The sequence below is a fragment of the Oncorhynchus nerka genome, linkage group LG28 (assembly GCF_034236695.1).
Source record: "Oncorhynchus nerka isolate Pitt River linkage group LG28, Oner_Uvic_2.0, whole genome shotgun sequence".
Lineage (NCBI taxonomy): Eukaryota > Metazoa > Chordata > Actinopteri > Salmoniformes > Salmonidae > Oncorhynchus > Oncorhynchus nerka.
The window spans coordinates 7,425,134-7,446,186 of NC_088423.1; the positions used below are offsets into that span (position 1 = coordinate 7,425,134).

General features: G+C 44.4%; 1 protein-coding gene across 5 annotated transcripts in view; it reads right to left on the bottom strand.

The window, feature by feature from the left end:
* The window catches only part of LOC115112842 (phosphatase and actin regulator 2-like), an 80,222-nt gene that overhangs the window by 18,176 nt on the left and 40,993 nt on the right, over nt 1-21,053 (bottom strand). For all 5 annotated transcript variants that reach the window (XM_029639845.2, XM_029639847.2, XM_029639846.2 and 2 more), the window contains exons 3-8: nt 19,921-19,995; nt 19,257-19,403; nt 7,502-8,039; nt 5,553-5,737; nt 4,716-4,872; nt 3,018-3,073 (exon numbers count right to left, since the gene is read on the bottom strand). In XM_029639845.2, the coding sequence (XP_029495705.1) occupies nt 3,018-3,073; nt 4,716-4,872; nt 5,553-5,737; nt 7,502-8,039; nt 19,257-19,403; nt 19,921-19,995 (1,158 nt within the window). The remainder of the gene's footprint in view (nt 1-3,017; nt 3,074-4,715; nt 4,873-5,552; nt 5,738-7,501; nt 8,040-19,256; nt 19,404-19,920; nt 19,996-21,053) is intronic.

The window sequence follows — 21,053 nt, forward strand, 5'->3', positions numbered from 1 at the left end:
GTCTGACTGGGGCCAGTGTGGTCCTGTCTGTCCGTAGTCTGACTGGGGCCAGTGTGGTCCTGTCTGTCTGTGGTCTGACTGGGGCCAGTGTGGTGCAGTCTGTGGTTCTGTCTGTCTGTGGTCTGACTGGGGCCAGTGTAGTCCTGTCTGTCTGTGGTCTGACTGGGGCCAATTTGTTCCTGTCTGTCTGTGGTCTGACTGGGGCCAGTGTGGTCCTGTCTGTCTGTGGTCTGACTGGGGCCAGTGTGGTCCTGTCTGTCTGTGGTCTGACTGGGGCCAGTGTGGTCCTGTCTGTCTGTAGCCTGACTGGGGTCAGTGTGGTCCTGTCTGTCTGTGGTCTGACTGGGGCCAATTTGTTCCTGTCTGTCTGTGGTCTGACTGGGGCCAGTGTGGTCCTGTCTGTCTGTGGTTTGACTGGGGCCAGTGTGGTCCTGTCTGTCTGTGGTCTGACTGGGGCCAGTGTGGTCCTGTCTGTCTGTAGCCTGACTGGGGTCAGTGTGGTCCTGTCTGTCTGTGGCCTGACTGGGGCCAGTTTGTTCCTGTCTGTCTGTAGTCTGACTGTGGCCAGTGTGGTCCTGTCTGACCGTAGTCTGACTGGGGCCAGTGTGGTCCTATCTGTCTGTGGTCTGACTGGGGCCAGTGTGGTCCTGTCTGTCTGTGGTCTGACTGGGGCCAGTGTGGTCCTGTCTGACCGTAGTCTGACTGGGGCCAGTGTGGTCCTGTCTGACCGTAGTCTGACTGGGGCCAGTGTGGTCCTATCTGTCTGTGGTCTGACTGGGGCCAGTGTGGTCCTGTCTGACCGTAGTCTGACTGGGGCCAGTGTGGTCCTGTCTGTCTGTGGCCTGACTGGGGCCAGTTTGTTCCTGTCTGTCTGTAGTCTGACTGTGGCCAGTGTGGTCCTGTCTGACCGTAGTCTGACTGGGGCCAGTGTGGTCCTATCTGTCTGTGGTCTGACTGGGGCCAGTGTGGTCCTGTCTGTCTGTGGTCTGACTGGGGCCAGTTTGGTCCTGTCTGACCGTAGTCTGACTGGGGCCAGTGTGGTCCTGTCTGACCGTAGTCTGACTGGGGCCAGTGTGGTCCTATCTGTCTGTGGTCTGACTGGGGCCAGTGTGGTCCTGTCTGTCTGTGGTCTGACTGGGGCCAGTGTGGTCCTGTCTATCTGTGGTATGACTGGGGCCAGTGTGGTCCTGTCTGTCTGTAGCCTGACTGGGGCCAGTGTGGTCCTGTTTATCTGTGGTCTGACTGGGGCCAGTGTGGTCCTGTCTGTTCGTAGTCTGACTGGGGCCAGTGTGGTCCTGTCTGTCCGTAGTCTGACTGGGGCCAGTGTGGTCCTGTCTGTCTGTAGTCTGACTGGGGCCAGTGTGGTTCTGTCTGTCTGTGGTCTGACTGGGGCCAGTGTGGTTCTGTCTGTCTGTGGTCTGACTGGGGCCAGTGTGGTCCTGTCTGTCTGTGGTCAGATTGGGGCCAGTGTGGTTCTGTCTGTCTGTGGTCTGACTGGGGCCAGTGTGGTCCTGTCTGTCCGTAGTCTGACTGGGGCCAGTGTGTTCCTGTCTGTCTGTGGTCAGATTGGGGCCAGTGTGGTCCTGTCTGTCTGTGGTCTGACTGGGGCCAGTGTGGTCCTGTCTGTCTGTGGTCTGACTAGGGCCAGTGTGGTCCTGTCTGTCTGTGGTCTGACTGGGGCCAGTGTGGTCCTGTCTGTCCGTAGTCTGACTGGGGCCAGTGTGTTCCTGTTTATCTGTGGTCTGACTGGGGCCAGTGTGGTCCTGTCTGTCTGTGGTCTGACTGGGGCCAGTGTGGTCCTGTCTGTCTGTGGTCTGACTGGGGCCAGTGTGGTCCTGTCTATCTGTGGTATGACTGGGGCCAGTGTGGTCCTGTCTGTCTGTAGCCTGACTGGGGCCAGTGTGGTCCTGTTTATCTGTGGTCTGACTGGGGCCAGTGTGGTCCTGTCTGTCCGTAGTCTGACTGGGGCCAGTGTGGTCCTGTCTGTCTGTGGTCTGACTGGGGCCAGTGTGGTGCAGTCTGTGGTTCTGTCTGTCTGTGGTCTGACTGGGGCCAGTGTAGTCCTGTCTGTCTGTGGTCTGACTGGGGCCAATTTGTTCCTGTCTGTCTGTGGTCTGACTGGGGCCAGTGTGGTCCTGTCTGTCTGTGGTCTGACTGGGGCCAGTGTGGTCCTGTCTGTCTGTGGTCTGACTGGGGCCAGTGTGGTCCTGTCTGTCTGTAGCCTGACTGGGGTCAGTGTGGTCCTGTCTGTCTGTGGTCTGACTGGGGCCAATTTGTTCCTGTCTGTCTGTGGTCTGACTGGGGCCAGTGTGGTCCTGTCTGTCTGTGGTCTGACTGGGGCCAGTGTGGTCCTGTCTGTCTGTGGTCTGACTGGGGCCAGTGTGGTCCTGTCTGTCTGTAGCCTGACTGGGGTCAGTGTGGTCCTGTCTGTCTGTGGCCTGACTGGGGCCAGTTTGTTCCTGTCTGTCTGTAGTCTGACTGTGGCCAGTGTGGTCCTGTCTGACCGTAGTCTGACTGGGGCCAGTGTGGTCCTATCTGTCTGTGGTCTGACTGGGGCCAGTGTGGTCCTGTCTGTCTGTGGTCTGACTGGGGCCAGTGTGGTCCTGTCTGACCGTAGTCTGACTGGGGCCAGTGTGGTCCTGTCTGACCGTAGTCTGACTGGGGCCAGTGTGGTCCTATCTGTCTGTGGTCTGACTGGGGCCAGTGTGGTCCTGTCTGACCGTAGTCTGACTGGGGCCAGTGTGGTCCTATCTGTCTGTGGTCTGACTGGGGCCAGTGTGGTCCTGTCTGTCTGTGGTCTGACTGGGGCCAGTGTGGTCCTGTCTGTCTGTGGTCTGACTGGGGCCAGTGTGGTCCTGTCTGTCTGTGGTCAGATTGGGGCCAGTTTGTTCCTGTCTGTCTGTGGTCTGACTGGGGCCAGTGTGGTCCTGTCTGTCTGTGGTCTGACTGGGGCCAGTGTGGTGCAGTCTGTGGTTCTGTCTGTCTGTCTGTGGTGCTGTCTGTCTGTGATCACTCACGTTTCAGAATGTTCCTCTGCTCCAGTTCCTCAGTACTGGGCCTCTGACTAAGTCGTCTGTGAGGGACAGAGAGGGAGAAGGAAGTGAGACAACACCACTGTGATTTGTTCCCCAAAAGCTTTGTAGGACCAGGATCATTTTAAGTCCCTTGGATGAAAGATGATTTTAGTGCTACCAAATTTTCAGGAATCTCACACCAGAACAGTTATTTCATATTAGATATAATCTTGATGACAAACAAATACTGTAGGTTTTGGAGACTTGGCTCCATCACATCTCATTATTCTATCCACAACTTTAATAGCCCACCCAGGGTAATGTTATCAACCCCCCACTGATGAGTGGAAACTTAGAAGAAGCCTCGGGTTATACCCACAGCAAGTCATGCCGGGTCTTCTGGAGTGGTGGATCCCTAAGCTAGAGACACCTACTGCTGCTTCAGACAGTGGTGTGTGTCAGTGTTTCCTCTGGAAACATGTGTAGCAGTGGGGGGAAAGGTCGCGGAGGGGGGTTGAAGAGGGTGGGTCCCTCCTATCATTTTTATGTTGAAGGACTGAGGAGCTCAGTTCTGGTGACTTTTTTAAAAGGATGAATTAAAAAAATTATGCTGACACCATCTAAAATAGAATTTCCACCTCCAGAAATTAGCCCAATAACACATTAGTAAAATTATTTTAATATATTGGGCCATGTACAGTATATATCCTATGCATGGTCCATATTATCAGCTATGCTATTAGCAATAAACATTATCACCTTTATCCCAACTGATGCTGCCAAACGCAAATAAATAGGCTGAAGCATGGGTTTGCCTATCTGCATTTACCCTATTGGGCTAATCATTAGCCAGATCTCAAATGTGATCTTTTAACTAGTTATTATCATATTGATTCATTTTATGTCCCAAAAAACGTGCATAAACTCTGAATATGATTTAGGCCTACCTGTTAGGGTAACTTAGGGTAACTTGCCACCTGGGGTAAAAAGCCCCCTGCCTGTACTTCTCACAGAAACCACGTCATGTCACAATTCTTCCCCCAACACTTTCCCTGTTTCCACTACTCTTGCTCAACCAAAAATATTATCTCTCATCACAATTTTTTTTATGTCATTCCAAAGAAATGATTTTGAGGTAGAGAGGCCTACAACTAACCAGTGTTACATTTAGCCCCACTCTCCCCTATGCACACTGGGAATTGCAGAGTGGTAATGTGTAACCATGCGTCTGTTAAAAAGCCCAGGTTTAAAATGGCGTATTTCACGCATATTTATGAGTTGAGAAATAAATAAAGTAGGAATGAAAAGCTGGGATTCCCAAACAAAAGCCATTAAAACTGTTGTTTTCACGATTGCAAGAATTGTTGTGCATTGACTACTTGTCAGAATGCATGTTTCCATCCTTGTGGCACTTATAGCATGAATACGCCACGAGAGGAATATTTATTTATCCGACTTGTTAAAAAGATTTATCTAGCCGACTAGGTAAATAGATCAACTATTCTACTATGGGGTTGTTAGATTTTTCCAGGAATTGTTTGTTTTGTTTTCACAGGAATTCATGTTCCATTGTTGCGTGGCGGCAATGATTTTGCCGTTGCGCAGCACCACAGGAAAATGAGTGTAGCGGAAACACCGGTGTGTGTGTGTGTGTGTCTGTGTGTGTATATGTGTGCATGACTCCAGGGGTGTACTCTGTACCTCACTAGCTTGGAGTGAATCTGCTGGCGGAGTTCCTGCCTCTCGGTCTCAGAGGTACGAGGCAGGATGTTCTTCTCCTCCAGCTCTCTCTTGCTGGGCCGGTTGCCAAGTCTGATGGCCAGTGTGTCCCTGCGGCGGATCTTACTGGCTAGAGAGCCTACAAAACCAATAATAGTCATGTAAATCCAGCTAGTCCCCCAGTTTTATACTGTAGGAAAGTGTTCTGTGCAGTACATATACGAGTACATATAAAACCTCCCAGAAAGAAACACAGAAGTGACATTGTTTTCAACTGTGTTTTGGTTGTTCCTTGTCCATGTGTCTAGTCCTTGTGTCTAGTCCTTGTTTCTAGTCCTTGTTTCATGGGTGTTTTCCGTATTTCTATCACTGTAAAAGTGAAATCTAAGCAAGCCTAAATATCTTATAGAGGGATAATTCACTTAAAATATGTTTCTTTTATTTTTTTACCAAGCAAAATTATCTCACATCATTGACAGATCATTTTTTGTTGTTAATTAGAAATAAGCAAAATTAAGATATGTTTCAAGATATTTTACCTTAAGACGATTAAAATATCTTGGTTAATAAAATCAAATCAGCAAAAAGATCTGCCGTAAGATCATTTAGCTTGGTAAGAAAAGAACAACACTGATTTTAAGTGAATTATCCCTCAATATAAGATATTTAGGCTTGCTTAGATTTCACTTTTTGCAGTGAGTGCACTAGTGGCTGTGGATTCATTTGTTGCAAAGTCTGGACAGCATACATGAAGACTGACTGACTAAAGGCTAGAATACAATGAGCTGTAAGCTTCTATATCTGTGTCGGATTCCTTACTTGTGGTATACTCGTCCTCCTCATCCTCGTCCTCTTCTTCGTCTCGGTAGAGGATGGGCCCATCTGAGTCCGAGTCGCTGACTATGGAGTGGTAGTCAGACTCCGTAGTACTGTCTGGGATGACTGTAACCTCTGGGCTCTCCAGGTTAACACTGTGGAGCTTCTCACCAATCCCATTGGTAGGCCTGGAATCATATCATCAAAACTCTGATATAGCGTTCTTACTTGATTGATTCTTGTCTATTGATTGATTTATCATGTCCATTGTTGTCCTCGTTGCATAATGGAAAATGGCGATTAAAAAATGTAGATAAAGGGTGTATAGACCAAAACGCTGGTGAAAACAGGCCTTTTCTTTCCCAAAAGGTTTTTCCTCATGAACCTGGCATCATGCAAGATAAACTATCCTATATCCAATGGTTGAAGGCATACTTCACAGACAGGGTTCTGTGACTTACAGCAGGGGTTCCCAAACTTTTCACTTAAGCCCCCCTTCCGGCATTGGGGTACATCCCACGCATGACCAAGTGCAATACCCCTGGCAAATGATCCAGCTTCTCTGGGAGAATAAGTGTATATCAGTAAATTATACAGTACAATATTCCACACAGAATAGCTTTTTACACTGCTGTGCTGTCTTCTGAATCTGCAGTACTGTCTGACTCCCAATGCTGCTGACCATCTCAAGCTGGAAAACACTGACAATGAGGGAACAACGTTGTTATTGGGTAGGTTGCCACGCCATGCTCCATCCCGTAATCCCGTTGGAACTGTCTGATCCATTTACACGTGCAGTAAGACTTACATCATCCCTTCGATGGAGTTTTGTAAAGCATACTGTATTATTATGGTATTTGTGATTGCAGTAAAGAGCTTTCCTACCAATAAAACCTGATTTCGTTCCAAAGTTTCGTAAGAGCAAACATGATGTAAGACACCCTTTTATTTTCTTCAGCTACTACCAGCCTGGGTCAAATATATAACTCAACTACTTTCAAATACTTGAAATGCACTTGATTTAATTGGCCTGGTTTGATAGAACAAATGGAATGATCCCAAAAGTGCAGAATTCAAGCTACATCAAGTGTACCTCAAATATCTCAAATACTTTGAAATATGTCTGCGTTTGATCCAGGTCTGCTTCACTTTATGAACTCAGACCTGCTATATGGACGCAAAGTCCACAACTCAAAAGCCTTGTAGCAGGAGACAGCTAGAACTAGTTTCCCTTCCATTCCTGCATGTACAATATGACGGAGTGTGTTTCCCGCATACAGATGTAAGACCTTAATTTGAGCCAGTTTGCTACAGCAGGAAAAAAATCTTGCAGCAACAGGAAATGTGAAATGTTATGTGGATTATAATTAATGGGCATTTTTGTAGGGGTTGATACATTTTTCGTAAGGGAAAATCAAGTCTGATTTCTAAGTGGAAAACTACAAACTTCAGAATACTTTTTAAACCTCAAGTACACTATAAGTTTAAAATGTCCTGCATTGCAGGAAAGTTCTCAAGTAACAGGGTGATCAAATTAAGACCCTACATCTGTAGCAGGATGCTCACGATAAACAAGGCCAGGCTTAATCAGATGCGTCTCAAAACTCGCAACATTTTCTGATGAATGTCGTTCTCTGAGATGATGAACGAACATTGCCATGCTTCAATATAGATTTTCAGCAAGCATCTGTTCAGCTGCTCCAGTAGGTGTTTGGAGTACAGTAGCTAGCAGAATACCACAGTACAGCCTGGGAACATACTTCAAATATAATGAGACTTCAACTATATGGTTCTGTCTGCAAGAATGTTCATACAATATAAATGTTATTATAATTATGTTGTTCATACCCTTATGAAGTGGCTTTGTGGCATTGCTGAACAATAACATTTTCTGTGCTGTTTTTTCTCTGTACGAAACCCCATAAAATGGCTTTTCTGCACTAGAGACATACCTCCGATTTTTCTCTAAGTCATGGTCTTCGTCCCCCGACTGTTGCTCATGGTCACCTCCTCCATCTTTCCCAGTCCTCAGGGCTTCCTCCGTGGAGCTCTCACTTTGAGACTCAGTGAAGGAAGTGTCCTCAGTGGTGCTGTTGACAAGGGGTGCTTTCTCACCAGGGTCCTGAGGGCCAGCACCTGAGGCATTGTCTTTATCCACCCCAGGCAGAGAGGAGTTATCCTGAGCAGCAGGCCTGCCCTCTGGGCCAGAAGAGGGATCCTCCTTACCCCCCTGGTTCCCATCCCCAGGACCTGTGAGCAGTCTTTCACCTGAGAGGCTGTCTGTGTCTGGGGAGGCCTTGGGGGCTCCAGAGAAGCGGGAAGGGTCAGTTTCTAGTTGGAGCTCGCGCTTGTTGGTCTTTTCTGTCCCGGTTGGATTGGCAGGCCTGTCCTTCGAGATCTTTGTGGTACACTGTGTGGACGATGAGGAGGATGAGGACTGGGCCGTGGTCTTGGATGTGCCTCCAGTTTTCTTAGGATGAGAGGATTTGGCTAAGAGGAGAGGAAACTTCGTTAGGTTTATTTGAAACAACAGCAAAAACTGGCTGATGTCCTGTTGTATTTTATGCCCTTTTGTTTTTGCTGTCATTTTAAATGACGAGCCCAGGGACTTCAGATCTGGAACAAATCTGGAACATTAACAGTCAATGATATAACAAATATATATATATAGAATGTTGTGGTCATGTGATAGAAATAAAAGAGTAAAATGATAATAATAATTTGGGTGGGGTCACAGCCAGGGTCAGGGTAAGCCAGGGTCAGCACAACGAAGAGCTGCTGGCAAAACGCACGAAAGTGCTGTTTGAATGAATGTTTACGCGCCTGCTTCTGCCTATCACCGCTCAGTCAGATACTTAGATACTTGTATGCTTGTATGCTCAGTCAGATTATATGCAACGCAGGACACGCTAGATAATATCTAGTAATATCATCAACCATGTGTAGTTAACTAGTGGTTATGATTGATTGTTTTTTATAAGATAAATTGAGTGCTAGCTGGCAACTTACCTTGGCTTACTGCATTTGCGTAACAGGCAGTCTCCTTGTGGAGTGCAACGAGAGAGAGGCAGGTCGTTATTGCGTTGGACTAGTTAACTGTAAGGTTGCAAGATTGGTTCCTCCGAGCTGGTGAAAATCTGTCGTTCTGCCCCTGAACAAGTTAACCCACCGTTCCTAGGCCATCATTGAAAATAAGAATGTGTTCTTAACTGACTTGCCTAGTTAAATAAAGATTTTATTATTATTATTTTTTTAATCGGCCAAATCGGCACCCAAAAATACAGATTTCCGAAAACCTGAAATCGGCCCTAATTAATCGGCCATTCCGATTAATCGGTCGACCTCTAGAAGCCACTGCTCCAAAACCGCCATAAAAAAGCCAGACTATGGTTTGCAACTGCACATGGGGACAAAGATTGTACTTTTTGGAGAAATGTCCTCTGATCTGATGAAACAAAAATATAACTGTTTGGCCATAATGACCATCGTTATGTTTGGAGGAAAAAGGGGGATGCTTGCAAGCCGAAGAACACTTTTCTCTGTATATATCAATGATGTTGCTCTTGCTGCGGGCGATTCCCTGATCCACCTCTACGCAGACGACACCATTCTATATACTTTCGGCCCGTCATTGGACACTGTGCTATCTAACCTCCAAACGAGCTTCAATGCCATACAACACTCCTTCCGTGGCCTCCAACTGCTCTTAAACGCTAGTAAAACCAAATGCATGCTTTTCAACCGATCGCTGCCTGCACCCACATGCCCGACTAGCATCACCACCCTGGATGGTTCCGACCTTGAATATGTGGACATCTATAAGTACCTAGGTGTCTGGCTAGACTGCAAACTCTCCTTCCAGACTCATATCAAACATCTCCAATCGAAAATCTAATCAAGAGTCGGCTTTCTATTCCGCAACAAAGCCTCCTTCACTCACGCCGCCAAGCTTACCCTAGTAAAACTGACTATCCCACCGATCCTCGACTTCGGCGATGTCATCTACAAAATGGCTTCCAACACTCTACTCAGCAAACTGGATGCAGTCTATCACAGTGCCATCCGTTTTGTCACTAAAGCACCTTATACCACCCACCACTGCGACTTGTATGCTCTAGTCGGCTGGCCCTCGCTACATATTCGTCGCCAGACCCACTGGCTCCAGGCCATCTACAAGTCCATGCTAGGTAAAGCCCCGCCTTATCTCAGTTCACTGGTCACGATGGCAACACCCATCCGTAGCATGCGCTCCAGCAGGTGTATCTCATTGATCATCCCTAAAGCCAACACCTCATTTGGCCGCCTTTCGTTCCAGTACTCTGCTGCCTGTGACTGGAACGAATTGCAAAAATCGCTGAAGTTGGAGACTTTTATCTCCCTCACCAACTTCAAACATCAGCTATCTGAGCAGCTAACCGATCGCTGCAGCTGTACATAGTCTATTGGTAAATAGCCCACCCATTTTCACCTACCTCATCCCCATACTGTTTTATTTATTTACTTTTCTGCTCTTTTGCACACCAATATCTCTACCTGTACATGACCATCTGATCATTTATCACTCCAGTGTTAATCTGCAAAATTGTAATTATTCGCCTACCTCATGCCTTTTGCACACATTGTATATAGACTCCCCCTTTTTTTCTACTGTGTTATTGACTTGTTAATTGTTTACTCCATGTGTAACTCTGTGTTGTCTGTTCACACTGCTATGCTTTATCTTGGCCAGGTCGCAGTTGCAAATGAGAACTTGTTCTCAACTAGCCTACCTGGTTAAATAAAGGTTAAATAAAAAAATAAAAAACACCATCCCAACCGTGAAGCACGGGGGTGGCAGCATCATATTCTGGGGGTGCTTTGCTGCAGGAGGGACTGGTGCACTTCACAAGATAGATGGCATCATGAGAAAATAAAATGATGTGGATATATTGAAGCAGCATCTCAAGACATCAGTTAAAGTTTGATCGCAAATGGGTCTTCCAAATGGACAATGACCCCAAGCATACTTCCAAAATTGTGGCAAAATGGCTTAAGGACAACAAAGTCAAGGTATTGGAGTGGCCATCACAAAGCCCTGTCTCAATCCCATAGAACATTTGTAGGCAGAACTTGAAAAGCGTGTGCGAGCAAGGAGGCCTACAAACCTGACTCAGTTACACCAGCTCTGTCAGGAGGAATGGGCCAAAATTCACCCAACATATTGTGGGAAACTTGTGGAAGGCTACCTGAAACTTTTGACCCAAGTTAAACAATTTAAAGGCAATGCTAGCAAATACTAATTGAGTGTAAACTTATGACCCACTAGGAATGTGATGACAGAAATAAAAGCTGAAATAAATCCCTCTCCACTATTTTTATTATTATTAATTATTATTATTATTATTATTTCACATTCTTAAAACAAAGTGATGATCCCAACTGACCTATGACAGGACATTTTTACTAGAATTAAATGTCAGGAATTGTGAAAAACTGAGTTTAAATGTGCAGTTGAAGTCAGAAGTTTACATACACCTTAGCCTAAGACATTTAAACTCAGTTTTTCACAACTCCTGACATTTAATCCTAGTACAGATGTCCTACCTGGATTATATTGGAGAGGCTTCCATTAAAGAACACCCTCTGTGTTCTGTTAGACAAGTAACTCTTTATCAACATTATAGCAGGGTGTGTAAAGCCATAACACATATGTTTTCCAGCAGCAGACTATGATCGTTAATGTCAAAAGCAACACTGATGTCTAACAAAACAGCCCCCACAATCTTTTTATCATACATTTCTCTCAGCCAATCATCAGTCATTTGTGTAAGTGCTGTGCTTCTGGAATGTCCTTCCCTAGAAGCGTGCTGAAAGTCTGTTGTCAATTTGTTTACTGTAAAATAGCATTGCATCTGGTCAAACACAATTTTTTCAAAAAGTTTACTAAGGTTTGGTCTTATGCCGATTGGTCGGCTATTTAAGCCAGTTAAAGGGGCATTATTGTTCTTAGGTGGGAGAATAACTTTTGCTTCCCTCCAGGCCTGAGGTCACACTCTTTCTAGTAGGCTTCAATTGAAGATATGGCAAATGGGAGTGGCAATATCGTCCACTATTATCCTCAGTAATTTTCTATCCCAGTTGTCAGACCACCAGTGGGTTGCCATTTTTGATAGACAACCATTTTTTCACCTCTTCCACACTCACTTTACAGAGTTAAATATTACTTGTCTTTCATAATTTGGCCAGATATACTTGAATGTGTAGTGCCAGCGTTTGTTGCTGGCATGTCATGCCTAAATTTGCTAATCTGAATGAGCAATCTGATTCAGTGAATGATGGAAGTGGGAATTTGCCCTTTTGCCTCAAATTTCATTTAAGGTGCTCCAAAGGTCATATTGTGGATAGAGGTGGTATTGTGGATACAGGCCGTATTGTGGATAGAGGTCGTACTGTGGATACAGGCCGTATTGTGGATACAGGCCGCATTGTGGATACAGGCCGCATTGTGGATACAGGCCGTATTGTGGATAGAGGTTGTATTGTGGATAGAGGTTGTATTGTGGAAACGCCATTTGGTAGATATACCGAAGCTATTCAAAACCAAATGAACTACTGTCACTCAACAGGAGAGAAATGTGAACTCAATAAACTGTCACTCAACAAGAGAACAATGTGAACTCAATAAACTATACTGTCACTCAACAAGAGAACAATGCGAACTCAATAAACTATACTGTCACTCAACAAGAGAACAATGTGAACTCAATAAACTATACTGTCACTCAACAAGAGAACAATGTGAACTCAATAAACTACTGTCACTCAACAAGAGAACAATGTGAACTCAATAAACTACTGTCACTCAACAAGAGAACAATGCGAACTCAATAAACTATACTGTCACTCAACAAGAGAACAATGTGAACTCAATAAACTATACTGTCACTCAACAAGAGAACAATGTGAACTCAATAAACTATACTGTCACTCAACAAGAGAACAATGTGAACTCAATAAACTATACTGTCACTCAACAAGAGAACAATGTGAACTCAATAAACTACTGTCACTCAACAAGAGAACAATGTGAACTCAATAAACTACTGTCACTCAACAAGAGAACAATGTGAACTCAATAAACTACTGTCACTCAACAAGAGAACAATGTGAACTCAATAAACTACTGTCACTCAACAAGAGAACAATGTGAACTCAATAAACTACTGTCACTCAACAAGAGAACAATGTGAACTCAATAAACTATACTGTCACTCAACAAGAGAACAATGCGAACACAATAAACTACTGTCACTCAACAAGAGAACAATGTGAACTCAATAAACTACTGTCACTCAACAAGAGAACAATGTGAACTCAATAAACTATACTGTCACTCAACAAGAGAACAATGCGAACTCAATAAACTATACTGTCACTCAACAAGAGAACAATGTGAACTCAATAAACTATACTGTCACTCAACAAGAGAACAATGTGAACTCAATAAACTACTGTCACTCAACAAGAGAACAATGTGAACTCAATAAACTACTGTCACTCAACAAGAGAACAATGCGAACTCAATAAACTATACTGTCACTCAACAAGAGAACAATGTGAACTCAATAAACTATACTGTCACTCAACAAGAGAACAATGTGAACTCAATAAACTATACTGTCACTCAACAAGAGAACAATGTGAACTCAATAAACTATACTGTCACTCAACAAGAGAACAATGTGAACTCAATAAACTACTGTCACTCAACAAGAGAACAATGTGAACTCAATAAACTACTGTCACTCAACAAGAGAACAATGTGAACTCAATAAACTACTGTCACTCAACAAGAGAACAATGTGAACTCAATAAACTACTGTCACTCAACAAGAGAACAATGTGAACTCAATAAACTACTGTCACTCAACAAGAGAACAATGTGAACTCAATAAACTATACTGTCACTCAACAAGAGAACAATGCGAACACAATAAACTACTGTCACTCAACAAGAGAACAATGTGAACTCAATAAACTACTGTCACTCAACAAGAGAACAATGTGAACTCAATAAACTATACTGTCACTCAACAAGAGAACAATGTGAACTCAATAAACTACTGTCACTCAACAAGAGAACAATGTGAACTCAATAAACTACTGCCACTCAACAAGAGAACAATGCGAACTCAATAAACTACTGTCACTCAACAAGAGAACAATGTGAACTCAATAAACTACTGTCACTCAACAAGAGAACAATGTGAACTCAATAAACTACTGTCACTCAACAAGAGAACAATGTGAACTCAATAAACTACTGTCACTCAACAAGAGAACAATGTGAACTCAATAAACTACTGCCACTCAACAAGAGAACAATGCGAACTCAATAAACTACTGTCACTCAACAAGAGAACAATGTGAACTCAATAAACTACTGTCACTCAACAAGAGAACAATGTGAACTCAATAAACTACTGTCACTCAACAAGAGAACAATGTGAACTCAATAAACTACTGTCACTCAACAAGAGAACAATGTGAACTCAATAAACTACTGTCACTCAACAAGAGAACAATGTGAACTCAATAAACTATACTGTCACTCAACAAGAGAACAATGCGAACACAATAAACTACTGTCACTCAACAAGAGAACAATGTGAACTCAATAAACTACTGTCACTCAACAAGAGAACAATGTGAACTCAATAAACTATACTGTCACTCAACAAGAGAACAATGTGAACTCAATAAACTATACTGTCACTCAACAAGAGAACAATGTGAACTCAATAAACTACTGTCACTCAACAAGAGAACAATGTGAACTCAATAAACTACTGCCACTCAACAAGATAAAAATGTGAACTCAATAAACTACTGCCACTCAACAAGATAAAAATGTGAACTCAATAAACTACTGCCACTCAACAAGAGAACAATGTGAACTCAATAAACTACTGTCACTCAACAAGAGAACAATGTGAACTCAATAAACTACTGTCACTCAACAAGAGAACAATGCGAACTCAATAAACTACTGTCACTCAACAAGAGAACAATGCGAACTCAAAGATTACTATAGCCAGAGGATAACAATGGACATGGACATAAAACAGAAATATGGAGTGCCCAACATATGGCATTTCTTTACAGAAACTCATAAAATACATAGTTTGGCAGGCATGCCCATCACATGCAACACTATTGGCCCTGAGTAGCATAGTTTATTCTAATGGGGTCAAATGAGACATGTGCACAGACGCTGGCACACAGACAGACAGACAGACAGACAGACAGACAGACAGACAGACAGACAGACAGACAGACAGACAGACAGACAGACAGACAGACAGACAGACAGACAGACAGACACAAACACGACAAGGCCACGCAAAAAAGACAAAAAGAAACCACATGAGCACGGGTTCTCAGAGGCAGACAGCAGAAAGACAGCAGGCAGGCAGAAGTCGGGCAGGCAGACAGCAGGTAGGCAGCAGGAAGGCAGCAGGCAGACAGCAAGTAGACAGCAGGCAAACAACAGACAGACACAGGCAGACAGAAGGAAGGCAGCAGGAAGGCAGCAGGCAGAGAGGCAGCAGGCAGGCAGCAGGCAGACAGCAAGCAGGGGAACACAAATGGGACACATTGTCTCATTGTAGTGCTCTGCTGTGTAAAAGTCTTTGCAGGCAACATTCTGTACACACTCTTCTCACTTCCCTTTTTGCTACAAAAAAAACTAACTTTCAACTACTGTAAACCCTCAGCCTATTCTAGTATGGACACTACCATTCATTCCTGAGGGGGGACAAGGATGGATGGACTGATGGACGGAGGGAGGCCTTCCACATGCGAAGACGGGTTTTGCATGCAAACAGGCTTCTCTCTCTCTCCCAACCAACCAGCACCACTGATACTCACCGCTCCCACGGTAATTGTTTCGAGGGTTTTGTTTGTGGGACAGAGCAGTAGCTTGCTTGCCTGTGCTTTTGGCCAGCTTTTTACCGCCCATGGTTCCGTCCCTGCGCCCTGCTGTAACCCCACCAGCTGATTTGGGAGGTGCAGTGGTAGGGCTTTTATGGGGGGCTTCCCGCGTTCTGGCCTGGTTCGTTCTGGCCTGGTTCCCATTTGGAGTAGCTTTGTTTTCATTTGTCACTACGAGGGTAGAGGAGGGGGAGCAGAGCAACCTCTCCTGTCATTTACCAACACCCAGATGGAGGGAGTCAGACAGACACAGTCTCACTAATAATCGTAAAAGTGGGGAACATAAAGTCGGTGCATTATGTGCATATCGGAGGAATGAAGAAAGGTCTAACAAACCCTTATGTTGTGACCTGACCTCCAACCTAACGTGTGTTTACAGTGCCATGCAAAAGCATTCACCCCTGTTGGCATTTTTCCTATTTTGTTGCATTACACCCTGTAATTTAAATATATTTTTATTTGGATGTCATGCTATGGACATACACAAAATAGTCCAAATTGGTGAAGTGAAAAGAAAGTTTAAAAAAATTAAAAGCTGAAAAGTATTGACCCCCTTTGCTATGAAGCCCCTAAATAAGACCCTAAATAAGATCTGGTGCAACCAATTACCTTCAGAAGTCACATAATTAGTTAAATAAAGTCCACCTAAGTGTCCCATGATCTCAGTAGATATACACCTTTTCTGAAAGGCCCCAGAGTCTGCAACACCACTAAGCAAGGTGTACCACCAAGCAAGCGGCTCCATGAAGACCAAGGAGCTCTCCAAACAGGTCAGGGACAAAGTTGTGGAGAAGTACAGATCAGGGTTGGGTTATAAAATAATATCTGAAACTTTGAACATCCCATGGAGCACCGTTAAATCCATTATAAAAAAATGAAAGAATATGGCACCACAACAAACCTGCCAAGAGAGGGCCGCCCACCAAAACTCACGGACCAGGCAAGAAGGGCATTAATCAGAGAGGCAACAAAGAGACCAAAGTTAACCCTAAAGGAGCTGCAAAGCTCCACAGCAGAGATTAGAGTATCTGTCCATAGGACCACTTTAAGCTGTACACTCCAGAGTTGGGCTTTACGGAAGAGTGGCAAGAAAAAAGCCATTGCTTAAGAAAAAAATAAGCAAACACATTTGGTGTTCGCCAAAAGGCATGTTGGAGACAATGAGGAATACCTATGTAGGAATGCTGTTCATCGATTACAGCTCAGTATTTAGCACCATAGTACCCTGGGTCTCGACCTTGCCCCGTGCAACTGGGTCCTGGACTTCCTGACGGGCCACCCCCAGGTTGTGAGGGTAGGTAACAACATCTCCACCCCGCTGATCCTCAACACTGGGGCCCCACAAGGGTGCGTTCTCAGCCCTCTCCTGTACTCCCTGTTCACCCATGACTGTGTGGCCATACATGCCTCCAACTCAATCATCAAGTTTGCAGACGACTCTACAGTGGTAGGCTTGATTACCAACAACGACGAGACGGCCTACAGGGAGGAGGTGAGGGCCCTCGGAGTGTGGTGTCAGGAAAATAACCTCACACTCAATGTCAACTAAACAAAGGAGATTACTTCAAGAAACAGCAGAGGGAGCAGCCCCCTAGCCACATCGACGGGACAGTAGTGGAGAAGGTGGGAAGTTTTAAGTTCCTTGGCGTACACATCACGTAAAAACTGAAATAGTCCACCCACACAGACAGCATGGTCTCTTCAACCTCAGAAGGCTGAAAAGAACACTCACAAACTTTTACAGATGCACAATTGAGAGCATCTTGTCGGGCTGTATCACCGCCTGGTACGGCAACTGCTCCGCCCTCAACCGCAAGGCCCTCCAGAGGGTAGTGAGGTCTGCACAACGCATCACCGGGGGCAATCTACCTGCCCTCCAGGACACCTACACCACCCGATGTCACAGGAAGGCCAAAAAGATCATCAAGGACAACAACCACCCGAGCCACTGCCTGTTGACCCCGCTATCATCCAGAAGGCGAGGTCAGTACAGGTGCATCAAAGTGCAGACCGAGAGACTGAAAAACAGCTTCTATCTCAAGGCCACCAGACTGTTAAACAGCCATCACTAACATTGAGTGGCTGCTGCCAACACACTGACTCAACTCTAGCCACTTTAATAATAAAAAATTGGATGTAATAAATGTATCACTAGTCACTTTAAACAATGCCACTTAATATAATGTTTACATACCCTACATTACTCATCTCATATGTATATACGGTGCTCTATACCATGTACTGCATCTTGCCTAAGCTGTTCGGCCATCACTCATTCATATATTCTTATGTACATATTCTTATTCATTCATTTACACTTGTGTGTATAAGGTAGTTGTTGTGAAATTGTTAGGTTAGATTATTTGTTAGCTATTACTGCATGGTCGGAACAAGCATTTTGCTACACTCGCATTAACATCTGCTAACCATGTGTATGTGACAAATACAATTTGATATGATTTGAGAAGATACTCTGGTTAGATAAGAACACCATCATGCTGTGGGGATGTTTTTCATCGGCAGGGACTGGCAAACTGTTCAGAATTGAAGGAATGATGGATGGTGCTAAATACAGGGAAATTCTTGAGGGAAACCCGTTTCAGTTTCAGTCTTCCAGAGATTTGAGACTGGGACGGAGGTTCACCTTCCAGCAGAACAATTTAAGTCCATGTTGTAAGGCAACAAAATAGGAAAAATGCCAAGGGGGGTGAATAATTTCGCAAGCCACTGTATATCGGTATGAAGGTATGAAGAAAGGTCTAACAAACCTTTATGATGTGACTTGACCTCTAACCTAACGTGTGTGTTTATATCGGAGGGGACAAAAGTAGAAGACAAATGTCCATCTAGTATGGACTTATAAAGTATATCTTATGGGGTCAACATAGGAGAATTTCTCTCCACATTCTTACTCATATGAGCTGTCACGACCATGCTCCCGATGCATTCATTAAAGCAGCACATTATTATTGCCAGGCAGTGCCCTCAGTGCTCGGGCACTGTAGATGAGGCATAGTCTGAGTATCTGCCCTGACAGGGCGCCAAATGGCTCTGTAATGAACTGAGAACTCAATTGAATCAGATTTCCTGACCTGCATTGACCAGCTGAACCACTCTGAATGTGTCGTTGGAGAGAGATCTAGCCGGTCATTCCAGTTTGTCTTTGGTCTTAAGTGGGGAGCAGTGGAGTGGCTTACTATTGATCTGAAGAGGCCAGAGCTCTGGCTCCAGTGGTATGATCAGTAAGAGTACAGAAGGCATTTGATCATTGCAGAAGTGACAGACTCCTTTGACCTGCAGGTCTTAAGAATAGGGGACTTCTACTCTTTAATTTCTCTATCCAAGCATCAAGGGGATTTAACATAGAAGGTGTATCTGGATACATTCTGCTGGAGTGTGCAGCCTTGTGCCGATCAGCCATCTGCTAAAAGATGAACAGCGATGGAGACATCTTAATGGATATGGGGTGGAAAAACCAATACAAATTGAATTGAGAAACCCCCACAACACGTTAAAATCTTCAGATGGCAATACTCCTGCAGGTCTAACAGGGTAATATTGGCCATCAGTGGATGGGTTATTGCTCTGTTCAGACTCATGCTTGGAGGTCAAAGCCAAAATAGGAAACGCTAGTGGACACATTATTCAATCAAACACTGAATGGATTTAGACCATGCCATTTCATTTAGCTTTGGCCTGCTTGCAGACAAACATGTTCAAAGCATTCCAGTATACCTGCTTTGTCTTCAGAATTCTCTAACTCTTCGGTCTTCTCCTCTGAAGGCGTTTCAGGAGACTCTATGTCAACTTTGACCTCCTCTGACCCCAGACTAAGCGTGGCGTGGCCATTTAGGGTTTCAGGGTTCACTGGGTCCTCTGGTCCTAAGGAAACATTTAACAGTTAGCAGGGGGTGATATGAAACTATTTTACTATTTTACATCCACTCAGTATACAGTACACACGAGGAATACAAGGAGGCTTCTGGCTTGAGACATTTACGTTTACCATGAGATTAACTCCCTTAAGAACAAAATGTCATTTTTCATCCTTGCAGATTTGAAGTAATGTTAAATTAGAATGTAACAATGTAGGGGGAGGGGGATGTTAGTGAGGGCAGCAATAGAGTCCTCTCCTGGGCCTCATTACTCTTGCTCTTCAGTGACTACCAGGAGGACAAACAACTTAGATGGTACTGCAGTTTGGGTTTCTTCCCCATCGTAGCAACAGCTAACATCAGGGAGTTTTCCACTGGTTATAAAAACACAAACTTGTTGATTCAGGTAAATTGTTAGTAGAGGAGAGCAGCTCTTGTGAGAGTGGTTTTTGGCATGACAATGCCACAGAGGGAAACAGGGGGTTGGGGGAGGGCCTTAAACAAATGCACACCGTAACTCTCACCTTGATCAGGAATGAGGACTCCTCGTCTTATCAGCTCCTCTCGACTTTGCCTCGTGGAGATTTTCCTCTCCAGAACTATGGAGATGAGCAAGGCAGAGTTAATCATTGGCCAGATGTAGTCATTCATTTTGTGATCTTTGCAATGACAGGGTAGGATATTACCCAGTGTGTACACACGCACACACACACATGCACACACACACATGCACACACTATATGTACGGCAGGGATGAAATAAAAGTCCAGGAAACATTGCACAGAAGAATACAACTAGAACAGACCATGTGACAGATGGACAGCTTAGGGTCATGGAGCCATGATGCAGTAGGGAAAGTAGACCATTAAATATGTAAATTCTGTCAAAAAAATTATAATAACAGCATTTGTGTTCAAAAGTCGATTATCACACAAAGAGATAAACGTGAGAAGGCCTTCCTACTACTAGCCAGACAGGTATGACACAGACGACAGAATTGGGTTCCAGTAGTATTGTTTTTCTTTAAATAGCTGTCCGACCCAGCTGTCATTTAGACAGGCTCAATCAAATGGTCAAACTATTTGAAATAAAACAAACTATTTGAAGCCAGGTCTACTATGACATGAATAGCTCAACATGATTGCATATGATGATCAGATATCACTTCATTTAGTTCTGTGTTACATCATACATAGTACAGAAACAGTGGAGGATGCTTGAGAAATGAAACCCATGATTACACTCACTCCTGTCAAACCTGCCCCTAGCCTGCTGATATTCTTATAATCAAGCTTCAAATTTGTACATAAATGTCAAATCCACAAGATATACTTTAGTTAGGGTATACACTATGTAGTTTGCCCGGCATGGCAGAGTCACGCAAGATGCAAACCAATAGACTCAAACTTTGCGGGGATGTTAATCATGTGAGGGGATAGCGAATGGCACAAGTTTCACGTCATGTTTGGCATGAAAACATGTGGAATGACAACGATGAAGGAGTTGGCTACAGCATAATACATGAAAACATGTGGAATGACAACGATGAAGGAGTTGGCTACAGCATAATACATGAAAACATGTGGAATGACAACGATGAAAGAGTTGGCTACAGCATAATACATGAAAACATGTGGAATGACAACGATGAAAGAGT